The sequence below is a fragment of the Argentina anserina genome, chromosome 6 (assembly GCF_933775445.1).
Source record: "Argentina anserina chromosome 6, drPotAnse1.1, whole genome shotgun sequence".
NCBI lineage: Eukaryota > Viridiplantae > Streptophyta > Magnoliopsida > Rosales > Rosaceae > Argentina > Argentina anserina.
Window position 1 is genome coordinate 20,472,582 of NC_065877.1, and position 27,317 is coordinate 20,499,898.

At 38.9% G+C, this 27,317-nt stretch overlaps 3 protein-coding genes across 5 annotated transcripts; all 3 read right to left on the reverse strand.

Annotated features, from left to right (window-relative positions):
• Positions 1-19,279: 19,279 nt before the first annotated feature.
• On the reverse strand, positions 19,280-19,907 carry LOC126801208 (auxin-responsive protein SAUR61-like). Its single transcript, XM_050528679.1, has one exon. It carries the CDS (start codon positions 19,843-19,845, stop codon positions 19,393-19,395), a length of 453 nt encoding a protein of 150 aa, XP_050384636.1. The 5' UTR covers positions 19,846-19,907; the 3' UTR covers positions 19,280-19,392.
• Positions 19,908-21,229: 1,322 nt separating this feature from the next.
• Positions 21,230-21,999, reverse strand: LOC126801209 (heavy metal-associated isoprenylated plant protein 28). Of its 3 annotated transcripts, none has more exons than XM_050528680.1 (3): positions 21,931-21,999; positions 21,751-21,826; positions 21,230-21,597 (listed from the first exon to the last, which is right to left on the reverse strand). In XM_050528680.1, the coding sequence occupies exons 1-3, from the start codon at positions 21,934-21,936 to the stop codon at positions 21,230-21,232; spliced, it is 450 nt and encodes a 149-aa protein (XP_050384637.1). In that variant the 5' UTR covers positions 21,937-21,999. The 3 variants fall into 3 exon arrangements, with proteins under 3 accessions (XP_050384637.1, XP_050384639.1, XP_050384638.1); XM_050528682.1 differs by having other exon boundaries at positions 21,908-21,967; XM_050528681.1 differs by lacking the exon at positions 21,931-21,999 and having other exon boundaries at positions 21,751-21,832.
• A 1,369-nt stretch (positions 22,000-23,368) lies between these two features.
• On the reverse strand, positions 23,369-26,421 carry LOC126801205 (uncharacterized). Its single transcript, XM_050528678.1, has 7 exons — positions 26,298-26,421; positions 24,886-25,042; positions 24,696-24,752; positions 24,269-24,422; positions 23,953-24,050; positions 23,792-23,857; positions 23,369-23,557 (listed from the first exon to the last, which is right to left on the reverse strand). Exons 2-7 carry the CDS (start codon positions 24,991-24,993, stop codon positions 23,522-23,524), a joined length of 519 nt encoding a protein of 172 aa, XP_050384635.1. The 5' UTR covers positions 24,994-25,042; positions 26,298-26,421; the 3' UTR covers positions 23,369-23,521.
• Between the last annotated feature and the right edge of the window lie 896 nt (positions 26,422-27,317).

The window sequence follows — 27,317 nt, forward strand, 5'->3', positions numbered from 1 at the left end:
CCAATTCTTGTAGCAAATTTCTAAGCCATAACAATTCGCACACTCTCTGAGCCATATCTCTGTATTCTGCTTCAGCACTAGATCGAGCTACCAATTTTTGTTTCTTACACTTCCATGTAACAAGATTACCCCCAACAAAGGTAAAGTACCCTGATGTGGATCTCCGATCTGTAATATTTCCAGCTCAGTCTGCATCTGTGAAGCCACAAACCTCAAGGATATTATTGTGATTAGAGAACATTACTCCTTTTCCTGGAGCTAACTTCAAGTACCTTAGAATCCTTACAACAACATCCATGTGGTTCACACTGGGATTATGCATGAACTGACTCACTACACTTACTGCATACGCAACATCTGGTCTGGTATGTGATAAATAAATTAGGCGTCCAACTAGCCTTTGATAACGGGGATTTTCAGTGGGCACTTCATCTGGATACTCTGCTAATCGGTAGAGTATCAATGGGAGTACAATCCAACATACATGTCTTTGTTAGTAGATCAAGGATGTACTTCCTCTTACACATATAGATAATATCACTACCACGGACTACCTCAATGCCTAAGAAGTACTTGACTATACCTAGGTCCTTCATCTCAAACTTTGTAGCCAGCTATTTCTGTAATCTATCCACCTCAACCGTATCATTCCCAGTAACTATCATATCATCAACATATATGATTAGGGCTGTTATCTTTTCATGTTGATGTTTGAGAAATAACGTGTGGTCTGAATTATTCTGTCTGTAGCCAATTTTCCTCATGAACTGTGAGAATCTTCCAAACCAAGCACGAGGTGACTGTTTAAGACCATACAAAGACTTTCTCAATCTGCATACAAAGTTACTAGGAGAAGCGGCCACATATCCAGGTGGAAGATCAATGTATACTTCCTTTGTGAGTTCTCCATGAAGGAATGCATTCTTAACATCAAACTATCTAAGTGGCGAGTTTAAATTAGCAGCAAAAGAGAGCAATACCCGAATAGTGTTTATCTTTGCCACAGGTGCAAATCTCTCATCATAGTCTATGCCATATGTCTGGGTGAACCCCTTTGCAACTAGGCATGCTTTATACCGGCTCACTGACCCATCTGGATTATGCTTCACTGTAAACATCAACGACATCCCACAGCCTTCTTGCCATGTGGTGGAGATACAAGCTCGCAAGTATCGTTCTTTTGTAATGCTTCCATCTCTTCCTCCATTGCTTTCCTCCATTTTTGATCTCCCAATGCATCATGCACTTTGTTAAGTACTGATACAGTAGATTTGATTCACAAATGATTCATATGACTTAGACAATCTTTTGGTAGACATAAAATTTGCTACATGATACTTGGCATTAGTCTGAAGGGTAGGTTCATATTTTTTTGGTTGGCTGACCCCGAGTAGACCTATTTGGCAAGACATATTGTGTACTATTATCCTCACTAGTATTAGCCCCAATAGAATGACTAACCTCATATGAGTGATATTCTGTACCATGAGAGCATTGGTCAGGTGTATAAACATCAGTACAGGAGACATGAGGGGCAATTGTGTTGTTATCTTCTAGTACCTGATTCTCCGGAGTGACTACACCGGAATCATCCGGTGGTGCCTGTGTAGCTGACATATTGATAATTTGAATGGAACCTGTCACCATATCTACTAGCTCAATGGTCTCTCCCTCTACATGATACAGCTCTTCAAAATATAAATTCTCCCCCTTTCTGAAAGTAGCTCATATCTTCAAAGAAAGTAACATCCATAGTGACATAGTACTTCCTGGTAGGTGGATGATAGCACCGGTACCCTTTCTGATGTCCTCTATACCCAACCAACACACATTTAACTGCTCGGGCATCCAACTTAGACCTCTGATGTTGTGGAAGATAGACAAAAGCAACACAACCGAAAATACGGGCATGAAGATTATGAAAAAAAAGGTAATGAGACATGAGATGCAAGCACCTCATACGGAACTTTTCCTTGAAAGACACGAGATGGAAGACGATTAATGAGGTGGGCGGAAGTGATGACAGCATCACCCCAAAGGTATGTAGGCATATGTGCACTAAAAAGAATACACCGAGCCATATCAAGTAAGTGACGATTTTTCCTTTCACAAACCCCATTTTGCTCAGGTGTGTAAGGACACGTTGTTTGATGAACAATTACGTGTGTGTTAAAGAACTCTTGAAAGACACAATTCACATATTCCTCCCCCCCCCCCCCCCGTTATCAGAACGAAGAACTCTAATAGTGGCATTATATTGTGTTTGGACAATGGTATAGAAGGCTTGAAAAGCTGGAAAAACCTCATCTTTAGTTTTGAGGAGAACAATCCACGAAAGACGGGTGCAATCATCAATAAATGATACATAATACCGCATCCCGGACATAGTAGATTCTTTGGAGGGTCCCCAAACATCAGAATAAATTAATTCAAAAGGAAGAATACGTTTATTAGAAGTACTAGGGGAATAAGTAGATCGATGACTCTTGCCCAAAACACACGTCTCACAACGTAAAAGTGACTCATCCACACTAATAAACAAAGTAGGCATAGATTGTTTCATAAGACGAAAAGATAGATGCCCTAAGCGACGATGTCATAACCAAATTTCACTTAGCTTGTCAGAAGTGGAGATTAAAGCGGTCCGAGACTGTGCCCCTTGTTTTTCCCCTGCATATGTCTGATCCAGATGAAACAACCGACCCATCAGATACACCCGACCAATTAAATCCCCGATGAGAAGATCCTAAAATATCACATACATAAGAAAAAATGTCACATAACACTTAGCGTCAGCGTTCAATTGGGGAACATATATCAAATGATGAGATAAAGCAGGTACATATAACACATTGTGAAGCTCTATTATGGGAGTAATATGTACTGACCCTTTCCCTAAGACGGGAAAGGTCTCACCATTAGCATTAGTAACATAGGGTACAGGGGGAGGAGACTATACAGTAAAATAAGATTTGTCATAAGTCATATGATCAGATGCACCAGAATCAATAATCCATGTATCAAAACCAACAAAGTTAGAAATATTTAAAGCCATACCAATTTTACCACGACCAGTTATGGATGCGGTAGGTATTGCTCCTCCCGCTGTACGATGGTCATGTCCAACCATACCATAGATATCAGGTTCCTGGACTAACAGAATAGCTGCTTTTGTCTTGGGACGATAATTGGGCCTTTTTGGCCTAGGGTGTGGATACAATTTCCAACAGGTTGGACGAGCATAGTTAGTATCATGACAATAAGAGCAAAGAGTGTGGGGCTGATTCCCGAAGCCTAGTGGTGGTCCTTGATGATGAAGAGGAGCTGAAGTGGCTTGCGGAAAGGATGGTGCTGGAGATCTAGCATGAATAGTAAGGCTGGAAACTGCAACTGGTGCCTGATGGAGACTCTCCTGCTGAGACTCATCCTTATGGATATATGTGAAAGCAGTGAGTAGACTAGGGGGTTCGGTCTTTCAGAGCAATTCGCCTTTCGCACTGTTATGCTTTGCATCAAGACCTTTCAGAAAATGGTGAACTCGTTCAAGCTCCTTCTCCTTTTGGTACCAAACAATATCCTCTTGATTCTTGATCATGCAAGAACGTTTCACATCAATCTCAGCCTAAATATTTTTCAGTTTGGTGAAATAATGCGCCACTGGTTGCCCATCATGTTGCATTGCCAAAACTGTGCACATTAACTCATGAACTTGTATGAAATCAAAGTCATTAGTATATAAGCTTTCCAGTGTTTGAAATATTGCCTGCGCAGTGGTACATGCCTCGACCAGATCAACGATCTCGTCATTCATAGCTTTCCACAAGACTGACATGACAAGACCATCATCGTCGTCCCACGTAGTGTATGCAACAATATCATCTTTACTAGGAGCAGTAGTTACTCCGGTTACATGCCTTATCTTGTGCATGCCGCGAAGATGAGTGGCCATAATTCTCTTCCATTTACGGAAATTGTTTCCGTTGAGTTTGGCACCTCCAAATGAACAACTTTCAGAATTCTTGACAGATACTTCAAATTGTGAAACGTTATTGATTCGAGAACTTTCTGTGTCGTCTCCAGAACCTATTGAAAAAGGAAAAAATTAGGATTGATGCAACGGAAACACCAAAAGAAAAGGTTTTAAACCGGTCTTGTGTGCACCTGCACTGGCGGTGTACCTACACTGACAACCAAGAACATAGAATTCAGGTCGGACCGGGTCGGGTCGAAAGTGGGCCGGGTTGAGTCGATGCGGGTCGAACGCTGAAAGTCTCCGAATTTGCTTGAAAAAGGAAAGGACGTCTTCGCGCACCCGAGGGAGAGACAGAAGAAGAAAGGTATATATTCTTGCTTAATTGATTTGAACAATTACAAGGTATTTATAGAAATCTAGACTACTATTTATCAAGTATGAAACCAAATATTGATTTGTCAATTAGTACGGCTATAGATTTAGTTGGTGAGATCTGGTTGTTGTTTGTTGACTCATGCTAACACTCACCCTCAAGTTGGTGCATACATATCGACCATGCCCAACTTGCTAAGTGAGTCATAAAAAACCCTTTTAGATACTACTTTTGTGAGTATATCTGCAAGTTGCTCTTCCGAAGAAACAAAAGGAAAGCTAATGATCTTAGCATCTAGCTTCTCCTTTATAAAGTGACAATCAACCTCCACATGCTTTGTACGATCATGTTGTACAGGAATATGTGAAATATCAACAGCTGCCTTGTTGTCACAGTACAACTGCATAACATTCTTAGGCTTAACACCCAAATCTTGTAGCAAATTTCTAAGCCATAACAACTCACATACTCCATGAGCCATACCTCTTTATTCTGCTTCAGCACTAGATCGAGCTACCACCTTTTGTTTCTTACTCTTCCAAGTAACAAGATTACCCCCAACAAAAGTAAAGTACCCTGATGTGGACCTCCTATCTGTAATATTTCCAGCCCAGTCTGCATCTGTGAAACCACAAACCTCAATGGTATTGTTGTGATTAGAAAACATTACACCTCTCCCTGGAGCTGACTTCAAATACCTCAAAATCCTCACAACAGCATCCATGTGATCCATACTGGGATTATGCATGAACTGACTTACTACACTTACTGCATATGCAAGATCTGGTCTGGTATGTGACAAATAAATCAGGCGTCCAACTAGCCTTTGATAACGAGTTTTGTCAGTAGGTAACTGATTTGGGTGCTCTGCTAATCGATGGTTCTGCTCAAGAGGAGTATCAATTGGAGTGCAATCCAACATACTTGTCTTTGTTAGTAGATCAAGGATGTACTTCCTCTGACACAGATAGATACCATCACTTCTCCGGGCTACCTCAATGCCCAAGAAGTACTTGAGTGTTCCTAGGTCCTTCATCTCGAATTCTGTGGCTAGCTGTTTTTGTAATCTGTCCACCTCAATAGTATCATTACCATTAACTACCATATCATCAACATATATAATTAGGGCTGTTACCTTCCCTTGTTGGTGTTTGAGAAATAATGTGTGGTCTGAATTACTCTGTCTGTAGCCAATTTTCCTCATGAATTGTGAAAATCTTCCAAACCAAGCACCAGGAGACTGTTTAAGACCATACAAAGACTTTCTCAACCTGCATACACAGTTATCTGGAGAAGCTGCCACATATCCAGGAGGAAGATCCATATACACTTCCTCTATAAGTTCTCCATGAAGGAATGCATTCTTAACATCAAATTGTCTAAGCGGCCAGTTTAAGGTAGCAACAAAAGAGAGCAATACTCGAATAGTGTTCATCTTTGCAACAGGTGCAAAAGTCTCATCATAGTCTATGCCATATGTTTGGGTGAACCCTTTTGCTACTAGGCGTGCTTTATACCGGCTCACTGACCCATCTGGATTATGTTTTACTGTAAACACCCAACGACATCCCACTGCCTTCTTGCCATGTGGTGGAGATACAAGCTCCCACGTATTGTTCTTATGTAATGCTTCCATCTCTTCCTCCATCGCTTTCCTCCATTTTGGATCTCCCAATGCATCATGCACTTTGTTAGGTATTGATACAGCAGAAATTTGATTCACAAATGATTCATATGACTTAGACAATCTTTTAGTAGACATAAAATTTGCCACAAGATACTTAGCTTTAGCTTGAAGGGTAGGTTCATATTTTTTTGTTAGCTGACCCCGAGTAGACCTATTTGGCAAGATATATTGTCTACTATTAGCTTCACTAGTACTAGTCCCAATAGAATTACTAACCTCAGATGAGTGATCTTCTGTACCAGGGGAACGTTGGTCCGGGGTATAAATAACAGTAGGGGAGGCAGTTGTGCTGTCAGCTTCCGGTACCTGAATCTCTGGAGTGATTATACCAGAATCATCTGGTGGTGCATGTGTAGCTGACACATCAGTAATCCCAACCGAACCTGGCACCATATCTCCTGGCTGACTTGTCTCCCCCTTTCCATGATACAGTTCTTCAAAATATGAAATCTCCCCGTGAAGAGCAGTATCAGAAGACGTAAAATAGCTCATGTCCTCAAAGAAAATAACATCCATAGTGACATAATACTGTCTGGTAGGTGGATGAAAGCACCTGTACCCTTTCTGATGTCCTCCGTATCCAACGAACACACATTTAACCGCTCGGGCATCCAACTTAGACCTCTGATGTTTTGGAAGATGGACAAAAGCAACACAACCGAAAACACGGGCTAGAAGATTATGAAAAGAGGGTAAGGAAACATGGGAAGCAAGCACCTCATATAGAACTCTGCCTTCAAGGACACGAGATGGAAGACGATTAATGAGGTGAGCAAAAGTTATGACAGCATCACCCCAAAGGTATTTAGGCATATGGACAGTAAAGAGAATACACCGAGCCATATCAAGTAAATGACGATTTTTCCTTTCGGAAACTCCATTTTGCTCAGGTGTGTAAGGACACGTTGTTTGATGAACAATTCCGTGTGTGTTAAAAAACTCCTGAAAGACACGATTCACATATTCCCCCCCCCCCATTATCAGAACGAAGAATTTTAATTGTGGCATTATATTGTATTTGGACAGTGGTATAGAAGGCTTGAAAAGCTGGAAAAACCTCCTTTTTGGTTTTTAGAAGAACAATCCATGAAAGACGTGTGCAATCATCAATAAATGACACATAATACCGTATTCCCGACACAGTAGATTCTTTGGAGGGTCCCCAAACATCAGAATGAATTAATTCAAAAGGAAGAATACTTTTATTAGAAGTACTAGGGGAATAAGTAGACGGATGACTTTTGCCCAAAACACATGTTTCACAACGAAAAACTGACTCATCCACACCAATAAACAAAGTAGGCATGAATTTTTTCATAACACTAAATGAAGGATGCCCCAAGCGACGATGCCATAACTAAACTTCACTTAGCTTATCAGAAGTGGAGAGCAAAGCGATCCGGGACTGTGCCCCTGGTTTTTCCCCCGCATATGTCTGATCCAGATGAAACAACCTGCCCCGTAGATACCCCCGACCAATTAACTGCCCCATACATGGGAAAAAATGTCACAGAGCACTTAGCTTCAGTGTTCATTTGTTGGACAGATATCAAATGATGAGATAAAGCAGGTACATATAAGACATTATGAAGCTCTATTGTGGGAGTAATACGAACTGATCCTTTCCCTAATACGGGGAAGCCTCACCATTAGCATTAGTAACATATGGTACTGGTGGAGGAGATATTATAATAAAATAAGATTTGTCATAAGTCATATGATCAGACGCACCAGAATCAATAATCCATGTATCAAAACCATCAAAGTGAGAAATATGTAAAGCTATACCAATCTTACCACGACCAGCTATTGATGCTATGGGTGTTGCTCCTCCTGCTGTATGATGATCATGTCCAACCACACTATAAATATCTGGTTCCTGGACCAGTTTAATAGCTGCTTTTGCCTTAGGACGATAATTAGGCCTTTGGTGCCTAAGGTGTGGATACAACTTCCAACAGGTTGCACGAGCATGGTTTGTATCATGGCAATAAGAACAAGGAGGGCGGGGCTGATTCCCGAAACCTGGTGGTGGTCCTCGGTGATGAAGTGGAGATGAAGTGGCCTGCTGAATGGGTGGTGCTGAAGATCTAGCATGAATAGTAAGGCTGGAAACTTCAACTTGTGTCTGATGAAGGCTTTCCTGGTCAGATTCATCCTTACGGATATAGGTGAAAGCTGTAATTAAGCTAGGGGGTTCGGTCTGGCGGAGTAATTCCCATTTCGCACTGTTATGTTTAGTATCAAGACCTTTCAGAAAATGGTGAACTCGCTCAAGCTCCATCTCACGTTGGTACCAAACAATATCCTCTTGGTGTTTGATCATGCAAGGACGTTTCACATCAATCTCTGCCCAAATATTTCTTAGTTTGGTGAAATATTGCGCCACCGGTTGCCCATCTTGTTGCATCGCCAAGGCGGTGCACATTAACTCATGAACCTGTATGAAATCAGAATCATTAGTGTATAAGCCTTCAAGTGTCAGCCATATTGCCTGTGCAGTGTCACATGCCTCCACCAGATCAATTATCTCGTCATTCATAACTTTCCACAAGACGGACATCACAAGGCCATCATCATCGTCCCATTTAGTGTAGGCAATAATATCATCTTTACTAGGAGCCTGAGTGACTCTGGTTACATGCCCCATCTTGTGCATGCCGTGAAGATGAGCCGCCATAAGTCGCTTCCATTTACGGAAATTGGTTCCATTGAGTTTAGTACCCCCAAAGGACCCACTGTCAGAACTCTTGACAGATACTTCAAATTTCGGAACATCAGCTTCGTCTTCAGAACCCATTGAAAAGGAAATGGAAAAAACAGAATCAGGAATTATGCAGCGGAAACACCAAAAAACTGATAAGAACCTGTCTTCGGTGCACGTTCACTGTCAGTGCACCTACACTGACATTAAAGAGATAGGAATTCTGGGCCGGGCCAGATCTTGTGCGGGTCGGATTCGAATCCGGGTCGGGTCGAATCCGGGTCGGGTCGAATCCGGGATAAATCCGGGTCGGATCGAGTGTTCCGGGCCGCACAGTTTCTGGGCTGGGCCGGGTCGAGTTCGGGCCGGGCTTTAATCGAACCGGGTCGGGGAATGTCGATTTAGGGTTGATTTTGGGGATTTTGGGGACACTTTCTGCGATTTGGAGGAGAACGACGTCCGGTGAGGAGCGGCGATTGAGGAGCGGCGACTGAGGAGCAGCGAGCGACGTCGGGGCGGGGGGTGCGGAGACAGCAACAGCGGCGACGAGAGAACGACGTCGGCTTGAGTGCGGAGCGGCGGTGTCGGGCCGAGGGGAATCAGCGGGAGAGCTGGAGGAGTGTCGGCGACGTCGGGCTTGGCTCAGGTGAAGGGCGACGTCGGGGAGCGCCGGGGGACAGCGGTGAGGGAGCGCCGGAGGGGAGGAGGCAGCGGCGAGCACGAAGGCAGTAGCCTGCCGGAAAAAAAAAACGGGGAAAAAATGCTCAGAAAAACAGAGCACGGAGGCTCTGATACCAAGAAGAAAGGTATATATTCTTGCTTAATTGATATGAACAATTACAAGGTATTTATAGAAATCTGACTACTATTTATCAAGTATGAAACCAAATATTGATTCGTCAATTAATACAGCTATAGATTTAGTTGGTGAGATCTGGTTGTTGTTTGTTGACTCATGCTAACAACAGAGACCACCGAAGGAGAAGATTTCGTGGGCGATCAAGCTCGTCGATCGCTGCCTCGATCGGATCCATGAGGCGATCAAGTTGTCGTCGGCGATCAAGCTCGTCGATCGCTGCCTCGATCGGATCCATAAGGCGATCAAGCTGTCGTCGGCGATCTAGCTCGTCGATCGCTGCCTCGATCGGATCCAGAAGGTCGCCAGAAGATCGCTGCCTCGATCGGATCCAGAAGGTCACCGGAAGATCGATGCCTGGTTCGGATCCAGAAGGTCGCCGGAAGATTGTTGCCTAGTGTTCTATGTCGTCGGAGGGGTACCGGGTCGGGTCTCGGGTACCCGGTTGGCTCGGCTGGAGAGGCTCTCGGGGGACACGGCCTCCGTCACTGTGTATCTCACAGTCTCCGTGCTTCTGTGGTGGGTAAGACAAAAAAGGACGGCGGCAAGACAGAAATGGAGCGGCCAAAAAACCTAGAAAAAGCAGAGGCTCTGCTCTGATACCAAGAAGAAAGGTAAATGCTAATTACATTCATTGATCTCTAATTACAAGTAATCAGCTCTATATATAACCTAGAAATCATTTCTATAAATTCCACAAATCACGTCCGTGATTTGCTCCACAAATCACGCTCACAACGATACCTTATCTACTCTCAGGGTTTCCTTCATTAATTAAGGACATTCCGTTTTAGATCACTTAGCATACTTTGACAACCGTAAGGTCACTAATTGCAATTTCTCCATCGGATAACAATATTAATCTTTTATAACAAACTTAAATGGCATGTCAGCGCATCACAAAATTGAGAACATCATAACGTGCTTGACCAATCAGTTTGATATATGGAAACCAATGGAAACTGTTGCTAGATTCTGCACATAATAGTAACTCTAATTTGAAATAAAAATGCCTCATGTTGCATGTCTACTCTACGTACATCACACTCCAAGTCCTACAAAAACCACAACTACACGCATACGGTCGCAATTGTATACATGAATTTACATTCATAGATCTATATATTAGTATAGCTTTCTCTAACTCCAAAGTCATGCCAATTTGGACAAGCGAGATAATGTAATTCATGAAGAGTGAATTGCACGGGACTACAATTGGTCCGTCACTTGGTATTCCAAACTCATTTTAGGACATTTTGAAAAGCTCTTGGAAAATGTAGTTGCACAGAAAAGATAAGGGAAGAACAAAACGCCTTTCGTCAAGGGTGTAGATAACAAAAGTGCCCTTATCTGCAGACTTGGTGCTGTCCATCTTGAGACTAAAACTTACTCCTGCTCTTGATGAGTATGAATTCTTTTTCCTCCGGATGAATGGTACCGTCCTAGTTTTCATGAGTTTGTTGGGGCTAGGCATCATATCCATTGCCACTTTACCAGCGAAGATTTTGCAGAAGAAGCGAGCTAGCTAGCTAAGAAAGTTTGAACTTTAATGTTTACTGGGAATGCCAAAATAGTGCTGTGCTAGCGATATGCAGTTGGAGATCAATGAAGTAGGGGTTTCCTATATATGTATACCCGAGCATTCCAAACAATATACCATTGGTTTAGCTTTCTATGTAGAAGTACCAATTGAGTACGCAGATATTCAGAATTAGTTATTCATTGGAATAGATGTTTTAGTACATACGTACTTGGTGGTGAGAATTTCAATGCTAATTTGTTTAGCAATAACAGATAGACATATATATGTGCTTGAGATTTGTTGAATGAATTAGCTAAGTTTGTTTTGTGCTTTGAAGACAGAATATCTTATAATAGCCGATCAGTTGGTTACGAGGTCATTGTATATGAAAAATAGTATTAATTAGTGATCAAGTCGTTAATTACTAGCTAGGTTATGCTCGTTGGTTAGGATTCAAAATGACTCTATTTGATGTGTTCCTTGTACGGATTTTCTATTAACAAACTGTAATCACCCGAAAATTCATATCTAATTTTTAATGAGTTCCCATATATTATTAAGTTGGTCATTGTCCAATTTTATTACACGAGAATGAAAACGAAAGGGTTCGAAATATTAATTGTTCGGAAACGTTCAATTTGACGAATTTAAGAGTTGACTTTGGACTCATTGGGTTTCATAGAAAAATTCTTACATGAAAGTCGTAGAGCTCATCGATACGAATTCATTGACACGTGGAACGCCTAAATCGGAGTTCGTATGAAGAAGTTACGAATCAAAAGGTATTTGGAAATTTTTAGAAAATAGTATAAATAGGAGAATTAAAGAGAAAAAGGGGGAGAAAAATCAGAAATTCGAATCGGTACTATTCACCCCGAAAAACAATCTAGAAATTCTCTCTCCCGAGCAGCCAACTTTGGGCCGCCGGATCTCCGCCGTCCGGCCACCATAGAGCGGCGCACCGGTCACGTTTGAAAGGTTGTTGCGTCCCCTATCGATTCGTGGCAGCGCCACCCGCCATCTCGCCGTCGTTTAGGAGCGGTGAAGCCTGGACGTTCTCCCAAAAAAAAGATATTTTGCCGAACTTCAACTCGTCAAATCTCCCTCCTCCGGTAACCAATCGGTAAGATTCTTGTCCCATTTTGAAGGTCTCCTTCCATACTACAAACCCCCTCCCCCCCCCCCCAAAAGATTTAACCCAAATCGTTGTGTGCTAGGAGAATCGAATAAAAGAAATCCTAGGTTTATAAATTGGGGTTTTTCGGTTCTTGTTAAATTGAAGTGTTTATGCTCAGAATTAGACTTTATGGTGAACTAGGAAGTTGCTAGGAATGTCATTTAAATTGTGGTGGTGAAATTTGGTGGTCATTGGTCGCGGTCGGTGAACAGTGGCGCCGCATGAATAGTATGTGTACATTATTCATGAACAGTAAATGTGGACAGTGTTCTCCAAACAGTAAATGTGTGTATTGTTCTGTAAACAGTAAATGCGAACAGTGTTTAGTGAAACAGTAAATTTGAACAGTGTTTAGTAAAACATGAACAGTGTTCTGTAAACAATATTTTATGAACAGCATTTAACCATACTGAAATCGTCACCTAATATTTTACGTATCATTTTCTAAGCATTTTATCATGCTATTAGGTGACTGACGAAACGAGTGAGGAAACTACTTTCAGTGTCGTGGAAGTTGCACACAGGAAATAATATGAGTAAATCTCACAATGATCATCATGATCGAAGTAGTATTATAATTATTGAATTTAGTTTGAGTTGTCACCATAGTCGTTGCATCACTAGTTTATAAAAATTATTTTAAAAATGTTTTTGTTTAAATTACATGAACTTGATCGTCTACAGTTCATGGGTAAGTGAAACGCTATTTTAATAAATGATTTTGAAAAGGTTTTTGTGATTATGGACTATGGTGAATGTGAGTAGATCTCACTATGACGAGCCTACCCTTGGTGGTGACTCATATTTACGTTTTCTTAAAAAGATTGAACTATGACATGTATATAATATAGTGGGTTGTGTATGTGTATAAAATTGTAAATACGATACATATATATGAGTTACTATATTATATACTGTTACGTTCTTATTTCCAAATAAACTACATTGTGGAAACTATATTTATTTTATTTGAGCAAGAGTCGCTTGTTGTAGTACAATAACATGAGTGGATTGTTATTGTACGTGGTTTTAACATTGAGTTTTGTTCAAACGTTTTTTGTCTTCGGACGTGTTTTTCTGTATTCGGACATGTGTTATGTCTTCGGACGTGTTGGCATGTCGGAACCTAGTCTTGGCCAGGCGAAAGTTACGATGCAGTTAGAGCTCTAGTTTGTTTGCCGGTGTACTGGCATGAGAGGTAACAGATGGGTTACCGGCTTATGAATACCCATATTTTTGGATATTGGGTAACAAATGGTTGCCCAATGTCTGGCGGCGTACTGCATGAGGGGTAACAGATGAGTACTTTGTGCTCATAAGTAGCCGTATTATAAATGTATTTGGGTAAACATATGGGTTGCCCGATTTCTCATGAGCACTTATATTTTCATATATTATTGGATAACCATATAGCCGTCCATTGACTCATTAGTACATTTATAATTAAATGTTTTCAATATTTTTCTTTTGTATTTATATGCGAGTTATATTGTTGTTACTCATACGAGCTACAAAACTTACCGGGTTTGTGTTTACAATCCCAGTGCACCTATTCGATGGTGTAGGAGATAGTTTTGCAAATGTAGATTAGCAGAATTAGAGAGTTTTCGCTGAAGATTGTCGGAGATTTCTTTCTGCTATTTGTGGTGAGGATTGAGTGAATTATACATTTCAATTGGTTGTGTATTATTCAAGTCGACTAAGATTGTTTAGAGTTTTCATGGCTTCGATTTTCGAGTTTCATACTTGAAATTTCGGGGTTGTGACACAAACAGTTAATGGGTATTATTTTGCGTAGCAATGAACCATGACTAGCTAGAAACTCAATATCGATCTCTCTATTAATTAATTAGCTTAATTTAGTCTATAACCCAAAGCTAACTCTGTGTCATCTCATCAGCTGCCAATGATCGTGGAAGTTAGCTAGTCTGAATGTCCGATCATGCATCTGATCGATATGGGAAGCATGTATAAAGCTCATTCGTGATGAAAACAAAGACGCCTACTTAACAATGCTATATTATGCTTCTCAAAATCTCATCATTATCATGTAAGACCGTAAGGGATGCTCTCTACTTGATTTGAATTATATATACTCATTATGTAATATTCCGGAAATTTATAATTATTTTCTAATTATTGTTCGGAGATATTTAAATTGGTGGTGATCCGATTATATAGTACGAGGGAGAAAATGAAAGTGTTTGAGCGATTTATACTCAGAAACGTTATCGTGAGGGTTCAAAAGTTGACTTTTTATCCGTTAGGAATCTCAGAAAACTTGATTTATGAAAGTCATAGAGTTCGTCAATTTATGAAAGTCATAGGACACGCTTAATCGGATGTCGTATGTGAAAGTTGTTAGCAACAGAAGTTTGATTTCTAATTTTGAGATGAGTATAAAAGGAAATAGAGGAGATTAAAAATTAGAAAATCTGTTTTTTTTTAAATCAGCTCGGTTACTGTTCACCTGAGCTCGGGTACAGTTCAAGCGATTTTTAACTCTTTGTTGCCGAATCTTTCTCCGGCCATATCTCTGTCGTCCGGTGACGGAGTTGAGTGAGACTGGTGGCGTTGGAACCGTTTCTTCGTCCCCTACCGATCTGGGTTGGTGTTTGGGAGAGATTCGAGTTGTTTGAAGCCCAGAAATGAAGAAACAATACGGCTGTTCCGTTTGAAGAAATGAGGAGAACTCCCTCCTCCGGCTACCAATCAAGGTGATTCTTGATAGAGCGTTTTATTAAAACGTCTATAATAAACCCTGTAAAACATCATTGTTAGTATAGAATAAGCAGGGATCGTTCAATCCGGAGAATTGAAGGGAACTCTAAACTTTTAGTGAATAAATAATTGGGGGTTTGAGATTGATTATTAACTACTAAAATAAAACCTAAATTATTATTTACATGATCGACTTCTCTTTTAACAAACTTAAACTAAATTTACCATTACACCACATAATTACAAATTCGAACCTATCATGTATTCTAATTCGACCAATTACATACTTTTTAGACACCAATACAATTAGAGCCTTAGGGGATCATCTAATCGTGCAAGATTTCAATTAACATTTAGATTGACTTAGGGCCTAATCTAAATTTGCATGCAATCGAATTCAATAACACTTAGAGTCGAAATCAAACAAGATTACATTTAAGCACCAAATCTTTGTTGGAGACATGTTTCATGTGTGGCGTCACCCACCATGGTTTCACATGCAAATTTCCAGAATTTTTACCACTTTTAATCAACACAAATCGAACCTACTTAGGGCTCATGTAAGCACAAAAATGCATCCAATACCGCTCAAGACTCTTACTACGACTCAATGACTAAATAGTACAACAATAAGGGCTAAGCAAAGTACAAATTGAGATAAAAACATGTTAAGAACGTCGCACAAAGTGCTCCTATCAATTCTTCTTGTGTTTTAAAGGTTGTAGGATGTATATGAACCCTCTAAACAGTTTATCAATTTCGAAACACATAAGGAGAATCGACGATTTCTTTTTCTAGGGTATGTGAATAGTGTCGATTTTATATTCACCGATTGGACTGTTTAGGCTTTGATTTAGACTTTGGTGTCAACTAGAAAGTTGTTGGAAATGTTGTTTAGATTATGGTAATAAATTTTGGTGATCATCGGTGGTCACTGGAACGGTCACGGCGCATGAACAGTGATTTGTGAACATTGTTTCATGAATTGTGTTTTGTAAACAGTTTTCAGCTGTAATACATCGTCACGTAAGATTTTACGTATCATTTTTCTAAGTAACTTTATCATGCTATTAGGTGACCGAAGAAACGGGTGAGGGCATCGCTCTCAGTGTCGTGGAAGTTGAACGCATGAAATAAGGTGAGCAAACCTCACAATGATCATCATGATCGAAGTAGTGTTATAATTATTGAATTTAGTTTGAGTTGGTAACATAGTCATTGCATCACTAGCTTTTAAAAAAATTGTTCTAAAAATATGTTTTGGTTTTAATTACGTGAACTTGATCATCTACGGTTCACGGGTAAGTGAAACGCTATTTTAATAAATGATTTTAAAAGGTTTTAGTGATTATGGACTATGGTGAATATGATTAAATCTCATTATGACAAGTCTACCTTTGGCGGTGACTTATATGTTTGAATTATTAAAAAGAGTGAACTGTGACATTTATATAATATAGTGGGTTGTGTATGTGTACGAAAATGGTAAATACGATACATATATATATGGGTTGTTGTATTATATAATGTTACGGTTTCTATTTAAATTTTGAGATTGTAATGTTCTTGATTAATTGTGGCGGATGAAACCGGAAGGGAGATAACGTACCTTCTGGTATAATGGATTATTGGGGTGACTATATAAATATTGTTGTGCAAGAGTCGCTTGGTTATAGTACAATAACATGGATGGATTGTTATAAAAATTTACTTGGTTGTAGTACAATAACAAGAATTGCTACTACTTAATCTGAGTCTCCCACAAATTGAAAGTTAAACTTACGTCATTTAAAATGTAATACATCGATCACTCTAGCTCTTCTCCATGATATTATTTGTACGAAATTTTACATTTACTACATGTTCCGATTAACATTGACATAACTAGTGAAATCTAACTACATGCATATATGCACTCAGAAACCACAAAAGATTATTTGTTGGTTTTTCTGTAGTTCTCGATCAAAAGTAGACACGAAGTCGCTACTCCGAAGCCTGATAATAGAGTTGACAATTGCTTTCTCCGACTCTGAACTCATTCCAAGCTGTACAAGTGAAATAATGTACTTCATGAGCAGAAAATCGCATGGGACAATGATAGGCCCGTCACTTGGTATTCCCAACACTTCTTCAGACATCTTGAAAAGCTCTTGAAATATGTAGTTGCATAGAAATGATAACGGAAGAACAAAACGTCTTTGGTCAAGAGTGTAGATAACAAACGTGCCCTTATCTGCAGTTGGACGCGTAGTTGTTTTCCTCCCAATAACTGGTACCTGTTTCTGCAGCTTCTTCGTCATTTTGATGAGCTTCTTTGGGCTGAGCATCACGTCCATGGTGATAATTATATATGCGATGACTGATGAGCTGAGCGAAAAAAAATTTAGCTAGTGAGAACTGAGAAGGTGAGCTAATCTTCCCCGACTGCACTTTTGTTATTGCAATGCTCGTTGATGGAGGACAATGCAGGTAGCTTTTGAATATATGTATATATAGGGAGATCATCCATGTGTTTGGCATGGTTGGCAGATCCATACTAAGTATTCCTTAAAAATTCTTTGGTTGATACCAGTCAACCTCTAAAATGATACCAAATGTAGTTTCCTTTGAGTGTTATTTGGTTAGGTAACTAAGTGATGCATTAATTCAATCGGTACGATGTGACTTTTTCTTAAAGTACGAATTTTGGGGAGATGCTCATTATGTTAATGTTAAGATGACATTGATCGTTAAAGAATGTCCAAACGGGAGGGGAAATTCCAATGATATATAGTGTTAATTAGGTAATTAACCTGATTTTTGTTTGATTGCTATGACTATTATATCTCGCTCTAATTGCCATTACGATATATTGGGATCAATTGAGCCAGATTTTGTTTGTTTTTAATAGTCGGTACGATAAATTATTATATGTACCCGGTACATAGTCTGTGGTGTATCTCTTTAATATAATTAGTTCATTTTTTACTGTGTTTGTTTTTAATTGGTTACTCATATTTAAATAATATTTTTCTCTTTCACCACGTGCATATTTATCACACCATGAAATAATATGATTGGTTGGATACACCACATGGTAGTGTCAGGTAGTGTTCCGGATACACAAAATAATTACTCAATACATAGTGTTTGGAATTTTGTAAGGAACAATTTGTGATTGTTTAATTCATCAATCTAATCGTTTCGGTTAAGTACTAAACGTAGTAACGTACAAAATTTGTTAAGATCATATCAAGGGGAGGGAAATTTCCAATGTTAAAAATAGTTAGTTTCCTAGCTAGTTGCAGTGTCAGACAATTCCAACGATAAGTAAACCGTATCGATCGATCTTAATGTTTGGAGCTATGTCAGGTACACAAATGCACAAGACAAATAAGACGAACAACCGAACAACTTAGCACCTACATATTTGCATTCGGACCACCAATTAAGGGTCAAACGTCTATATCAATGCAAAGAGCCGTATTCTACGCACCCTGAAGAAACCGTACGTCGAGCTAACTAGTCCAAAACGCTGATAATGCATGGAAGCTAGTACCATTTCATGCGCATGCAGTATGTAGAATATTTAGTGCTGTTTCCCATCGTTAAGGTGAACAATAATATGGCGATGGCTTTACAAAATGATGATATCAAGCATTAGCCGAAGTGCCGAACTCTAATAATTAACAAAATATTTCCATACGTGAAGCTTAATTCTAGAGTGCGTCTGGTAAGCAAGGTTAACACACTGTTTGGACCCGTACCGGAGGATTTGCCATAGCTGAACCACTAGTATCATTTTGCCTAAATGCCGTTAGAATTGTTTGCTAAATAATCACACGAGCTCTTCTATCTTTATTTCTTTCTCCAGCACGCACCTACAGTAATTGAAGTACTGAACTATTTCAATCCCATGTTTTTTTCGATTTTAGTCTGCCTATACTAGGTAGCAGGACCAGATTTTGATATGGGGACGGATAGTTTAGACTATTGAGATCAGTAGATTCAGTACGTCAAGGCAAGAAAACAAGGTTCTCAAATATCTAATGACAAGGTTGAAATAACATAAAACTGATCTATCTCATCTCAACTAACAAAGTACATTGGATATCCACGAGAGACGTCATTTTGAAAATGACTTCTTCTCCATTATGTTTGTATTTGTACATAATTTACATTCACTTCACATCTTATACGGAAAAACAACGACAAATCTGGTGTTCGGCTTGAGCAATGCAAAAACTTTCCAATGCCCTGACGAAGATTTCTGGTTGCTAGCTGTTGGAGATAGTACAAGACTACAAGTTCACCCCATGCATCTCGGTAGTTAATTAATGTATTGTCTAACCAATTCTCCGTCGGTAGATCAGCAGTTTTACATATGTGAATATATGAACTCAGTAACCACAAAGGAGTAACAGCAGGCTTGTCTGTCCTTGACAATCAGAAGTAGATATGGAGCAACTATTTTTGATAATAGAGTTCAGTAAAGCTTTCTCCAAATCTGCACTCATTCCAAGCTTCACTAGTGAGACTATGTAGTTCATGAGTCGTGAATCACATGGGAAGACAATAGGATCCTCACTAGATATTCCAAATTCTTCTTCCGACATCTTGAATAGCTCTTGAAACATGTAATTAGAAAGATAGGTCAGAGGAAGCACAAATCGCCTTTTGTCAAGAGTGTAGATAACGAATGTGCCTTTATCTGCAGCACTAGAATTCATTCCACTGTTACTGTCAGCAGCTTTTCTGTATGAATTCGAAGTTTTTCTCCTCCTCATAACTGGTACCTTATGCAATTTCGTGGTCAATTTGATCAGAGTTTTTGGGCTAAGCAGAATCTCCATAGAGATTATATACTGCTGAGTTTGTGCAACAAAACGCAGATATAAGAGAGAAGGTTGTTAATCTTTTGAATGCTGTTATTGCTAGGCTGGGAGATGGAGTACAAATGGGAGTGGACATTCCAATATATAGACATATCCAATAATGGCTCCTCTGATGTTGCTTTCTTCCTGGTAGCTGGTTTCGATGGCCTAATAATAATGATCTGTGTGATTAGTTATGTTGGATTATACAGGGAAGGAGAAGATTTCAATGTTTAGCAACCGGCCGGTAGTGGATACATATACTTTCTTTTAGTGCTTATCAGGTTCTTCATATAACTACACTATTGTGAGTTGTTTACTAGGTCATAGTAAGTTAATAAATTCCCTCTCTGAACCTCCGTACGCACCATTATCGTTCAGGCCGGTAGGATATCTGTACCTTTCCTCAAAGTACAAATCTGGTAAGGTAATCTCGTTACACGAAATTCCAAATGGGTGCGCAACTTCCAATGCATAACGTTAATCAGTTAATTAGTTTCTTAGTTAGTCATAGACTCATAGATCGAGCAAGACAATTTCGATGGTTGGTAGCTAAGGGCATCTAGGATTATTGGAAACCATATCATATACATATATACATATATTCAATATCAAGAAGTATATAATATTGAATCATGAATGCACCATACTTTGTAGGGGTAAATTATGTTAGATACTTATCGACCATTCGACCTTGTAGATCAATTAGGGGTTTTCCTGTAGCTAACATTTATTAGAAACCAAGCATGCATGCGAATTGCCTTTTCTTGCCAATTCTCCTCGATCGGGTTCATACGTACAAACATTAATCAAACAAAAGGAGAACAAACTCGAATGGTTCGTGTATTTCAACTTTACAACAACAATCTCCATCTAAAAAAGGCAAAAATAAAAAAATACGCAACAACAACAAGAACGAGTGTACATGCACTAATTTATTAAGAACAAAATATTGGTCACTTCTCTAATTTTTAGTAACTCGACAGTTTAGTTTTTCATGTATCAATTTCAATTAATCACTCTTTATACTTTTAAATTTTAAACAATTTGGTCATTTCATTAAGTCTCCGTTCAATTGCACCGTTAAATTGCTGACTTGGCAAACATCACATAAGAGGGATCAAACTACTTAACGGTGTAATTGGACGTTGACTTAACGGAATGACCAAATTGTTTAAAATTTATAAATATAAGAAGTGATCAATTAAAATTGATACATAAATGACTAAACTGTCGAGTTACTAAAAATTGAATGAGTGACCAGTATTTTGTCCATTTATTAAAAGTTTGAATGCAACTTAATTATATGCATACTTCATGAATGCATCATTATTATTATTAAAAATGGAGATCACGTACGTAATCACATGACAGAGCAGGCATTAGGGTTCTCGTCGCTGAAGGCCGTCGTAGGTTGATACCCGTAAACGGAGGAATGTGCAGGGTTCTGAGAAAAGCCATGGCTAGAAGAAGAACCACTGTCATAACCGTGCTTGTAGTAGTTGTACGATGAGGAAGGTTGAGGAGCATAGTTATTGATCGGACCATTACACTGAGTTTGATTGTATACATAGCTGTTGTTTAAATTTGAATCAACAAAGGGGAATTGCCAGAGTTCTGCTCTTCGACCAGTTTTTCGAATCGTCTTAAGAACTTTCTTTTGGTCTAGATCTGCCCACCCGGTCACTGTGACCTTCTGCAGAGACATGTCTATATCAACGTTGTCGATACCTAAACCAAAACAACATACAAACAATCAATCAGTAATGCCCGGATGGATCAATGATCGTGTTTTACGTACCACCTGACCAGGTCAGGCAAGCTTACTTAGCAGCTAGGTTGTGATATATCTTAAACTCAATTCACTGAATCATATCGACATACCTTTTAGCTTCTGAAGTGTACTTCTAACCTTGCTCTCGCATCCGGGGCAATCCATATGCACTCTCATCTCTATCGTCTGCATGAATAGACCAGTTAGCAGCGACCCAAATAAAAGTTGATTCTGAAGAAAATAATGGACCTGAAAAGTAAAACACACAATAGAGGTCGATGTTCTCTTACTGTCATTATGCTCTCAGACAAATTATATGAACTTTTCTATCAAGCTATGTGTTTGAATATCAGTTTCGATCTATGCACTCTGAAAGTATGTATGATCAATGTGAAACATTAATGATTGAGTTCTGCGAATATAAATATATATATATATGGAACTCTTTCGGCCCCCATAATTAGTTCGATTATAATTCAGGGTCATAATTTATTAATTTCATACACCGTCCTTCAATTGTTTTCTAAACTGCCTTGCATGTTACAGATGGGTTCCTTAAGCAAGAGGTTACTTTAAAAGTTTGATTAGATAGAGTTGGGGGTATTGACTATCTGTTTCACACTTGAGTCCTTATTTTGGTTATACTCAATACTAGGAAGCTTGATGCATGATTGATATAGGTGAGTTGACCGTTGGAGCGGAGACGATGTGACTAGTAATGGAGAAAATGCACATGTACAGGTTCACAGAGAATAGCGACCTAAACGGATCATGTTTAGCTAGTGCTTACTTTCGGGTCCTCGAAGATAGCTAGCCTTCTAGTTTGCACCTTATAGCTGTTCTTGACACTTTTAAAATCATTTTCTCACGTCTGAATCCTGGTAAGTGGGTAATGCAGAACTCAAATGGTAAAACACGTTGGTTTTGGCAACCAGAAATCACTCGTTAAGAATGTGAAACACTACCCATTTTGCCTTGCCAACATAACTCGACACTTCGAAGTTCTTACCACTACGTGTTTTTGTGACCTATCAGTGCTGTTCTAGTAAAATGCAGATGCACATGACTGAACGAATACAATAATGGAACTTCTTTCATCTCTGCCTGTCTTCACTTGTTTCTCCATCTACTTGGCTATGGATCTTCACTATCAACACGTTTTGTACCTTCTACTTTGGTAATACATGGTATTTGTACATGAATATTTGCTTTCACCACAACGTTCCTTTGGGTAGATGATTGAACTTAAAGAACAAACCAGACTTAAACAAAGCCAGGCAACAACAGAAACAGAACCTGATGCGTTGTTAGAAAGAAAACACCGACCTTAGAGCAGGGAACGGAAAAATATGAACTATGGACACGAACATGATACCAGAGATAAGCACCATTAAGACAGGAGTTTCTGTCGATAACTTCAGTTCAATAACGGTGACATTCTACAGGAAGGAGACCTTGTGCAATAGGCTCACAAAAATGTTTGCCAATTATATATTTTCAGCGGATCTAAACTAAAGATTACAGATAATTTCTTAATGCAACTGTATTTTACAAATTTATCAATCCTTGATTAATACTATTGGAACTGGAGGTAGTATAGAATCCCAAAAAAAAAAAAAACAGAATAGACCTTCAGAATCTATTGTAAATCCTAACATAGAAGCTCAATCATGAAAGAGGGACATTAACCACCTATAAATTCGATACAAATATAAGACGATCTAAATAACACCTTTCAGACTTTATTTAATCTAAATCCCCAAAACTTTATTTAATCTGACATGCTACAAGGCAACAAATTTCCATCTCCTGCTTCACTTTCTGCCAGTCCCATTATCATTGCCAATATTGGCAGTAAGCCACATCAAATCTGGATGTCAATTATAGAGGAATGCCACCACCAGAATACTCAACCTCCTGAAATTTGGACGGCAAAATGTTAAGAGTTATACAACAGCTGGGAAAGGCATCCAAAATTAGAAAATGCCACCAAACATTTCAGAGAAGCTTTTGGTGGCAGAGAATAAAATCTCATCAAGCCTCTCACAAAGAGAAAGTTAAGAGGCCAGGGGCCTAAAATAAAGTTCATATTCTTCACGAATGGAACAACCACAATCCAGATGGTTTAATTTCTAGGGAGATTAAACATACCTGTGCAGGAGGTAAGGATGAAACCCAGTCGGATGCATGTGTAGGAAGCAAGCCCAATGTGTTGAGCTGTGCCAGGAACAATGAAATACTTACAAAATTAGATTTTAAAGATATCAGTTGGGGGGGGATAAGAAATTAAAGAGGCTAATGAATTAATTTACCTTCCAGACACCAAGTGCCAAACCCCCCAAATTAAGGGCAATGAAGAGCAACTTTGGGGCAAGGAGATCCACTTTCTTGTCCTTGTAGGGCTCAAAAACTGCACAACCAAATTGAAAACGCTACATCATGTAAACCACCGCCATATGCACATCCATCACACAAAAATGCAGACACAGTAGTATAGAATTTCATATCAGGCATGCAAAAGTCATTCTTCTTATCCCATATGGAATTCTACACAAGGTCATATGGACTTGATGACTAATGGAAAAGCACCAACTGTTGAGTAAGAAAAGAAAAGAACAGACATCTTACCCTTTCCTACGCCTTGCAAGGCACTTATGGGCTGCCAGAGAGCAGAAAAGGTAATTCCAATGCTGAATAAATGGACTGTGCTGCCAGCCATCCACATCATGAATCCCATCATTAACAAGTTCTTAAAAGGGGCCTGTGCAACTTCCCAAGCTTTCTGCTCAAACAGAAAGAACAGTGATCTTATATTAGCGTAAACATCGACCATCATCCTCATGCAATTAAAAACAATACAGAAGTTCACAATCTACAATTTATCTGTATCCAATGGCGGTGATGTTAATAATCAAATCATAATTAAGTTGCAAACTGAAACTTAATCCTACAAATATGTCTTAAAAAGTTGAAATCAAAGAGCAGGGATTATCAGAAGAGAAACCTAATCAAATGCATAATTACATAAAAACTAGATGTGCAATTAGAAAAATACCTGAGATTTCCACGTTGATTCAGCTTCTTTACTTTGGCGACTGACAGTTGAATCGTCCTGGCAGAAATTTAGGGTTTAGTTCGAATTCGAGACTGAAAACTCAATAGAAATAGAGATGTATATATATATATATATATATATATAGAGAGAGAGAGAGAGAGAGAGAGAGAGATATATATGTATAGTGTACCTGATCAGAGGAGGCCCTGGAGAAGCCAAGGGGGTCAGGGACATTGGAAGAACTAGGAGAGGTTGAGTTGTCTGTCAAGTTAACAGCCCATTTTCGACCAGCTCCCATAACTCCCACTTGCTAGGTATTATGTAGATGAGCGTCTGTGCACTTGCAGCTGCAGAATTTCTCAAACACAATAATTCTACATATGTTAGTAATTTAGAAATGCTTTGATGAGGTTATGTTTCTTTTTGAAAAGGAAAATGATCAATCAAGAGTTACAATCATGCAAATGCAACAAGACTCCTCTGAGAGAAATATCGCACTACAAGACATCTGGCTGTATATCTAGGTACAGACAAGGGTCAGAGTACTCCTTTTTGAAATACTTCATATTCCAGATGATAACATCACTTATATGAAAAGGACGATGAAAGCCTCCCTAATTGAATAGTCAAAATCCAACATTCTCAATTTGTAATCTGGGGAAAAAAAACATGCCAGTTTAAATGCTTTGATTATCAGCTGAAACTCAGACTTATCCCAGGGCAAAGTTTATTTACAGTTAGTTCATTACAAAGTGCCAACAGAACATATACAAGTCATTATATATCCTATGTTGCCCGGACAAGGACACAGATACGGTGACACAGAAAATCTCAAAAATCACTCTTTCAACACGGCTCTGACATGGCAAATAAAAAATGTTATATATCTTTTTAATATCCAAAATAAATTTTCAATACCACTATAAAGTTGTAAAATCCATCCATTGCGTAGCAATTATTAAGAAATAACATCAAACAGTCAAAATACAAGTGACAAAGTTAACATCATATTACAAAGTTCTCATAATCTAGTTGAATTAAACTTCTGGTAATAAGGCACCAATAGCCTAGGAAACCTAGCCTTGGCAACGCTTTCATCTCACACAAAGGAAAATTCCATGACCTCAACAAATCCCACAATAAAGAGCTAACCACTCAACAGAGCCTACTGCACACTCTATTTCACAAAAGCATACCCTATTTCATATCCAGATCAAATAGAAATACAATTACCCATTTAAATTTTCAAACTTTCATGACCCAATTCAATTTATATCAGTCCTACACGCATCAACTGATTTAAATTGAATTACCCTTTGTTTGGGTGTTTTAGGTTTTTAGGAGAAGATTCACTAACTAAAAGTGCTTCATATTGGGGGGTTTGTTTTTCTATTCCTTAGATTTGGCTTGTTCAATCACTACTACTGAAAGTTTTCTAAGAGGCGAGCGAATCTTAATAGAGGCTTGTGTTTCAAATTTGGGTTAAGATTTGCAAATCGCAGATTTCAATTCTAATTGCGCTGAAAAACAGTGAAGAATGAGAAAGAAAGAGAGCAGCTAGTTTGAGAGAGAGAGAGAGAGAGAGAGAGACGGGATACGAACCTTCAAGTTTGACGCCGGAAATCGGTTCTCGAGGTTTTGAGATATGGAGACCAAGTTAGCTCTGTCACTCGGCGACTGAAATTTAGACGAACACCAACTCCCACCTCCCTCGTTTATATCTCACACACAAATTACGATCCAAAATCCATATAGAATAGACTAAGGTTTCTTTTCCATTATGTTTCTGGTTAGCCAATAATAAATGAACACGTGGTTTTTTTAAAATTATGTTTAGGTCCATATTATGTTTGTGTTTCCTCTTAAAAATGACGCTTGTCCACTAATTATTTTTTATAATTTTTGTAAGAGAAAAATAAAATTACAACCAAGCGCTTCTCAGACAGTCATAAGACAAAGAGGAGCAACCTCATTGCTTCAACGGGTGAGAGAACTAAGGGGATGACCCACATAAGTAACAAAAAAAAATCAGCTAAAAAATTGGCTTTTTTAAAGACTTGCTTGAAGGAGATTTCACTAACGACTCCGCGAGTGCTTTTTACATCTCTCACCAATGACTTGAGCTTCTAAGGAACAGCACAAGAGACATTGACACAGCTAATTATGAGGGAAGAATCTCCCTCTACTTTCAGAAAACGGCAAGTAGTGGACAAAGTCGCAACCAAACCGTTATGTAATGTAGAACATTCAGCTTTAGGAGCTGAGGTCAAAGCAAGCTTACGAGCACCGGAAATTATTTCTTATAGTTACTTTTAACTAGTTTGTCAATTTTTTACTTTTACATTCATCGGCATTAATCAAGAATTAATTAAGCATATTAGGCTTATGGAACAGTCAAACTGTTGTTTCAACATTGCCCTGCCTTCATAATTTTTTGATAAAACAAGATTTAATGCAATATGGATACAAAGGTAAATTAATAAATTTGCAAAACAAATAAAAGAGAGAAGATAACAATTCAGTTTCAGTTTTACTTTCTCACAACTAGTTTCATGGTACAATCTCGCAGTTTATATCCATGATCGTTCACCCTTCAAAAGAAATTAGAAAATTGACATAAGG

Excerpts from the sequence above, each read along its gene's own strand:
- LOC126801208 (XM_050528679.1), bottom strand. The coding sequence starts at position 19,845 with ATGGAGATTCTGCTTAGCCCAAAAACTCTGATCAAATTGACCACGAAA.
- LOC126801209 (XM_050528680.1), bottom strand. Across the intron at positions 21,598-21,750 it reads TACACTTCAGAAGCTAAAAG|GTATCGACAACGTTGATATA; the intron begins GTATGTCGATAT and ends GTTTTGGTTTAG.
- LOC126801205 (XM_050528678.1), bottom strand. The coding sequence starts at position 24,993 with ATGGGAGCTGGTCGAAAATGGGCTGTTAACTTGACAGACAACTCAACC. Across the intron at positions 24,753-24,885 it reads CCAGGGCCTCCTCTGATCAG|GACGATTCAACTGTCAGTCG; the intron begins GTACACTATACA and ends AATTTCTGCCAG. Across the intron at positions 24,423-24,695 it reads AATCAACGTGGAAATCTCAG|AAAGCTTGGGAAGTTGCACA; the intron begins GTATTTTTCTAA and ends CTGTTTGAGCAG.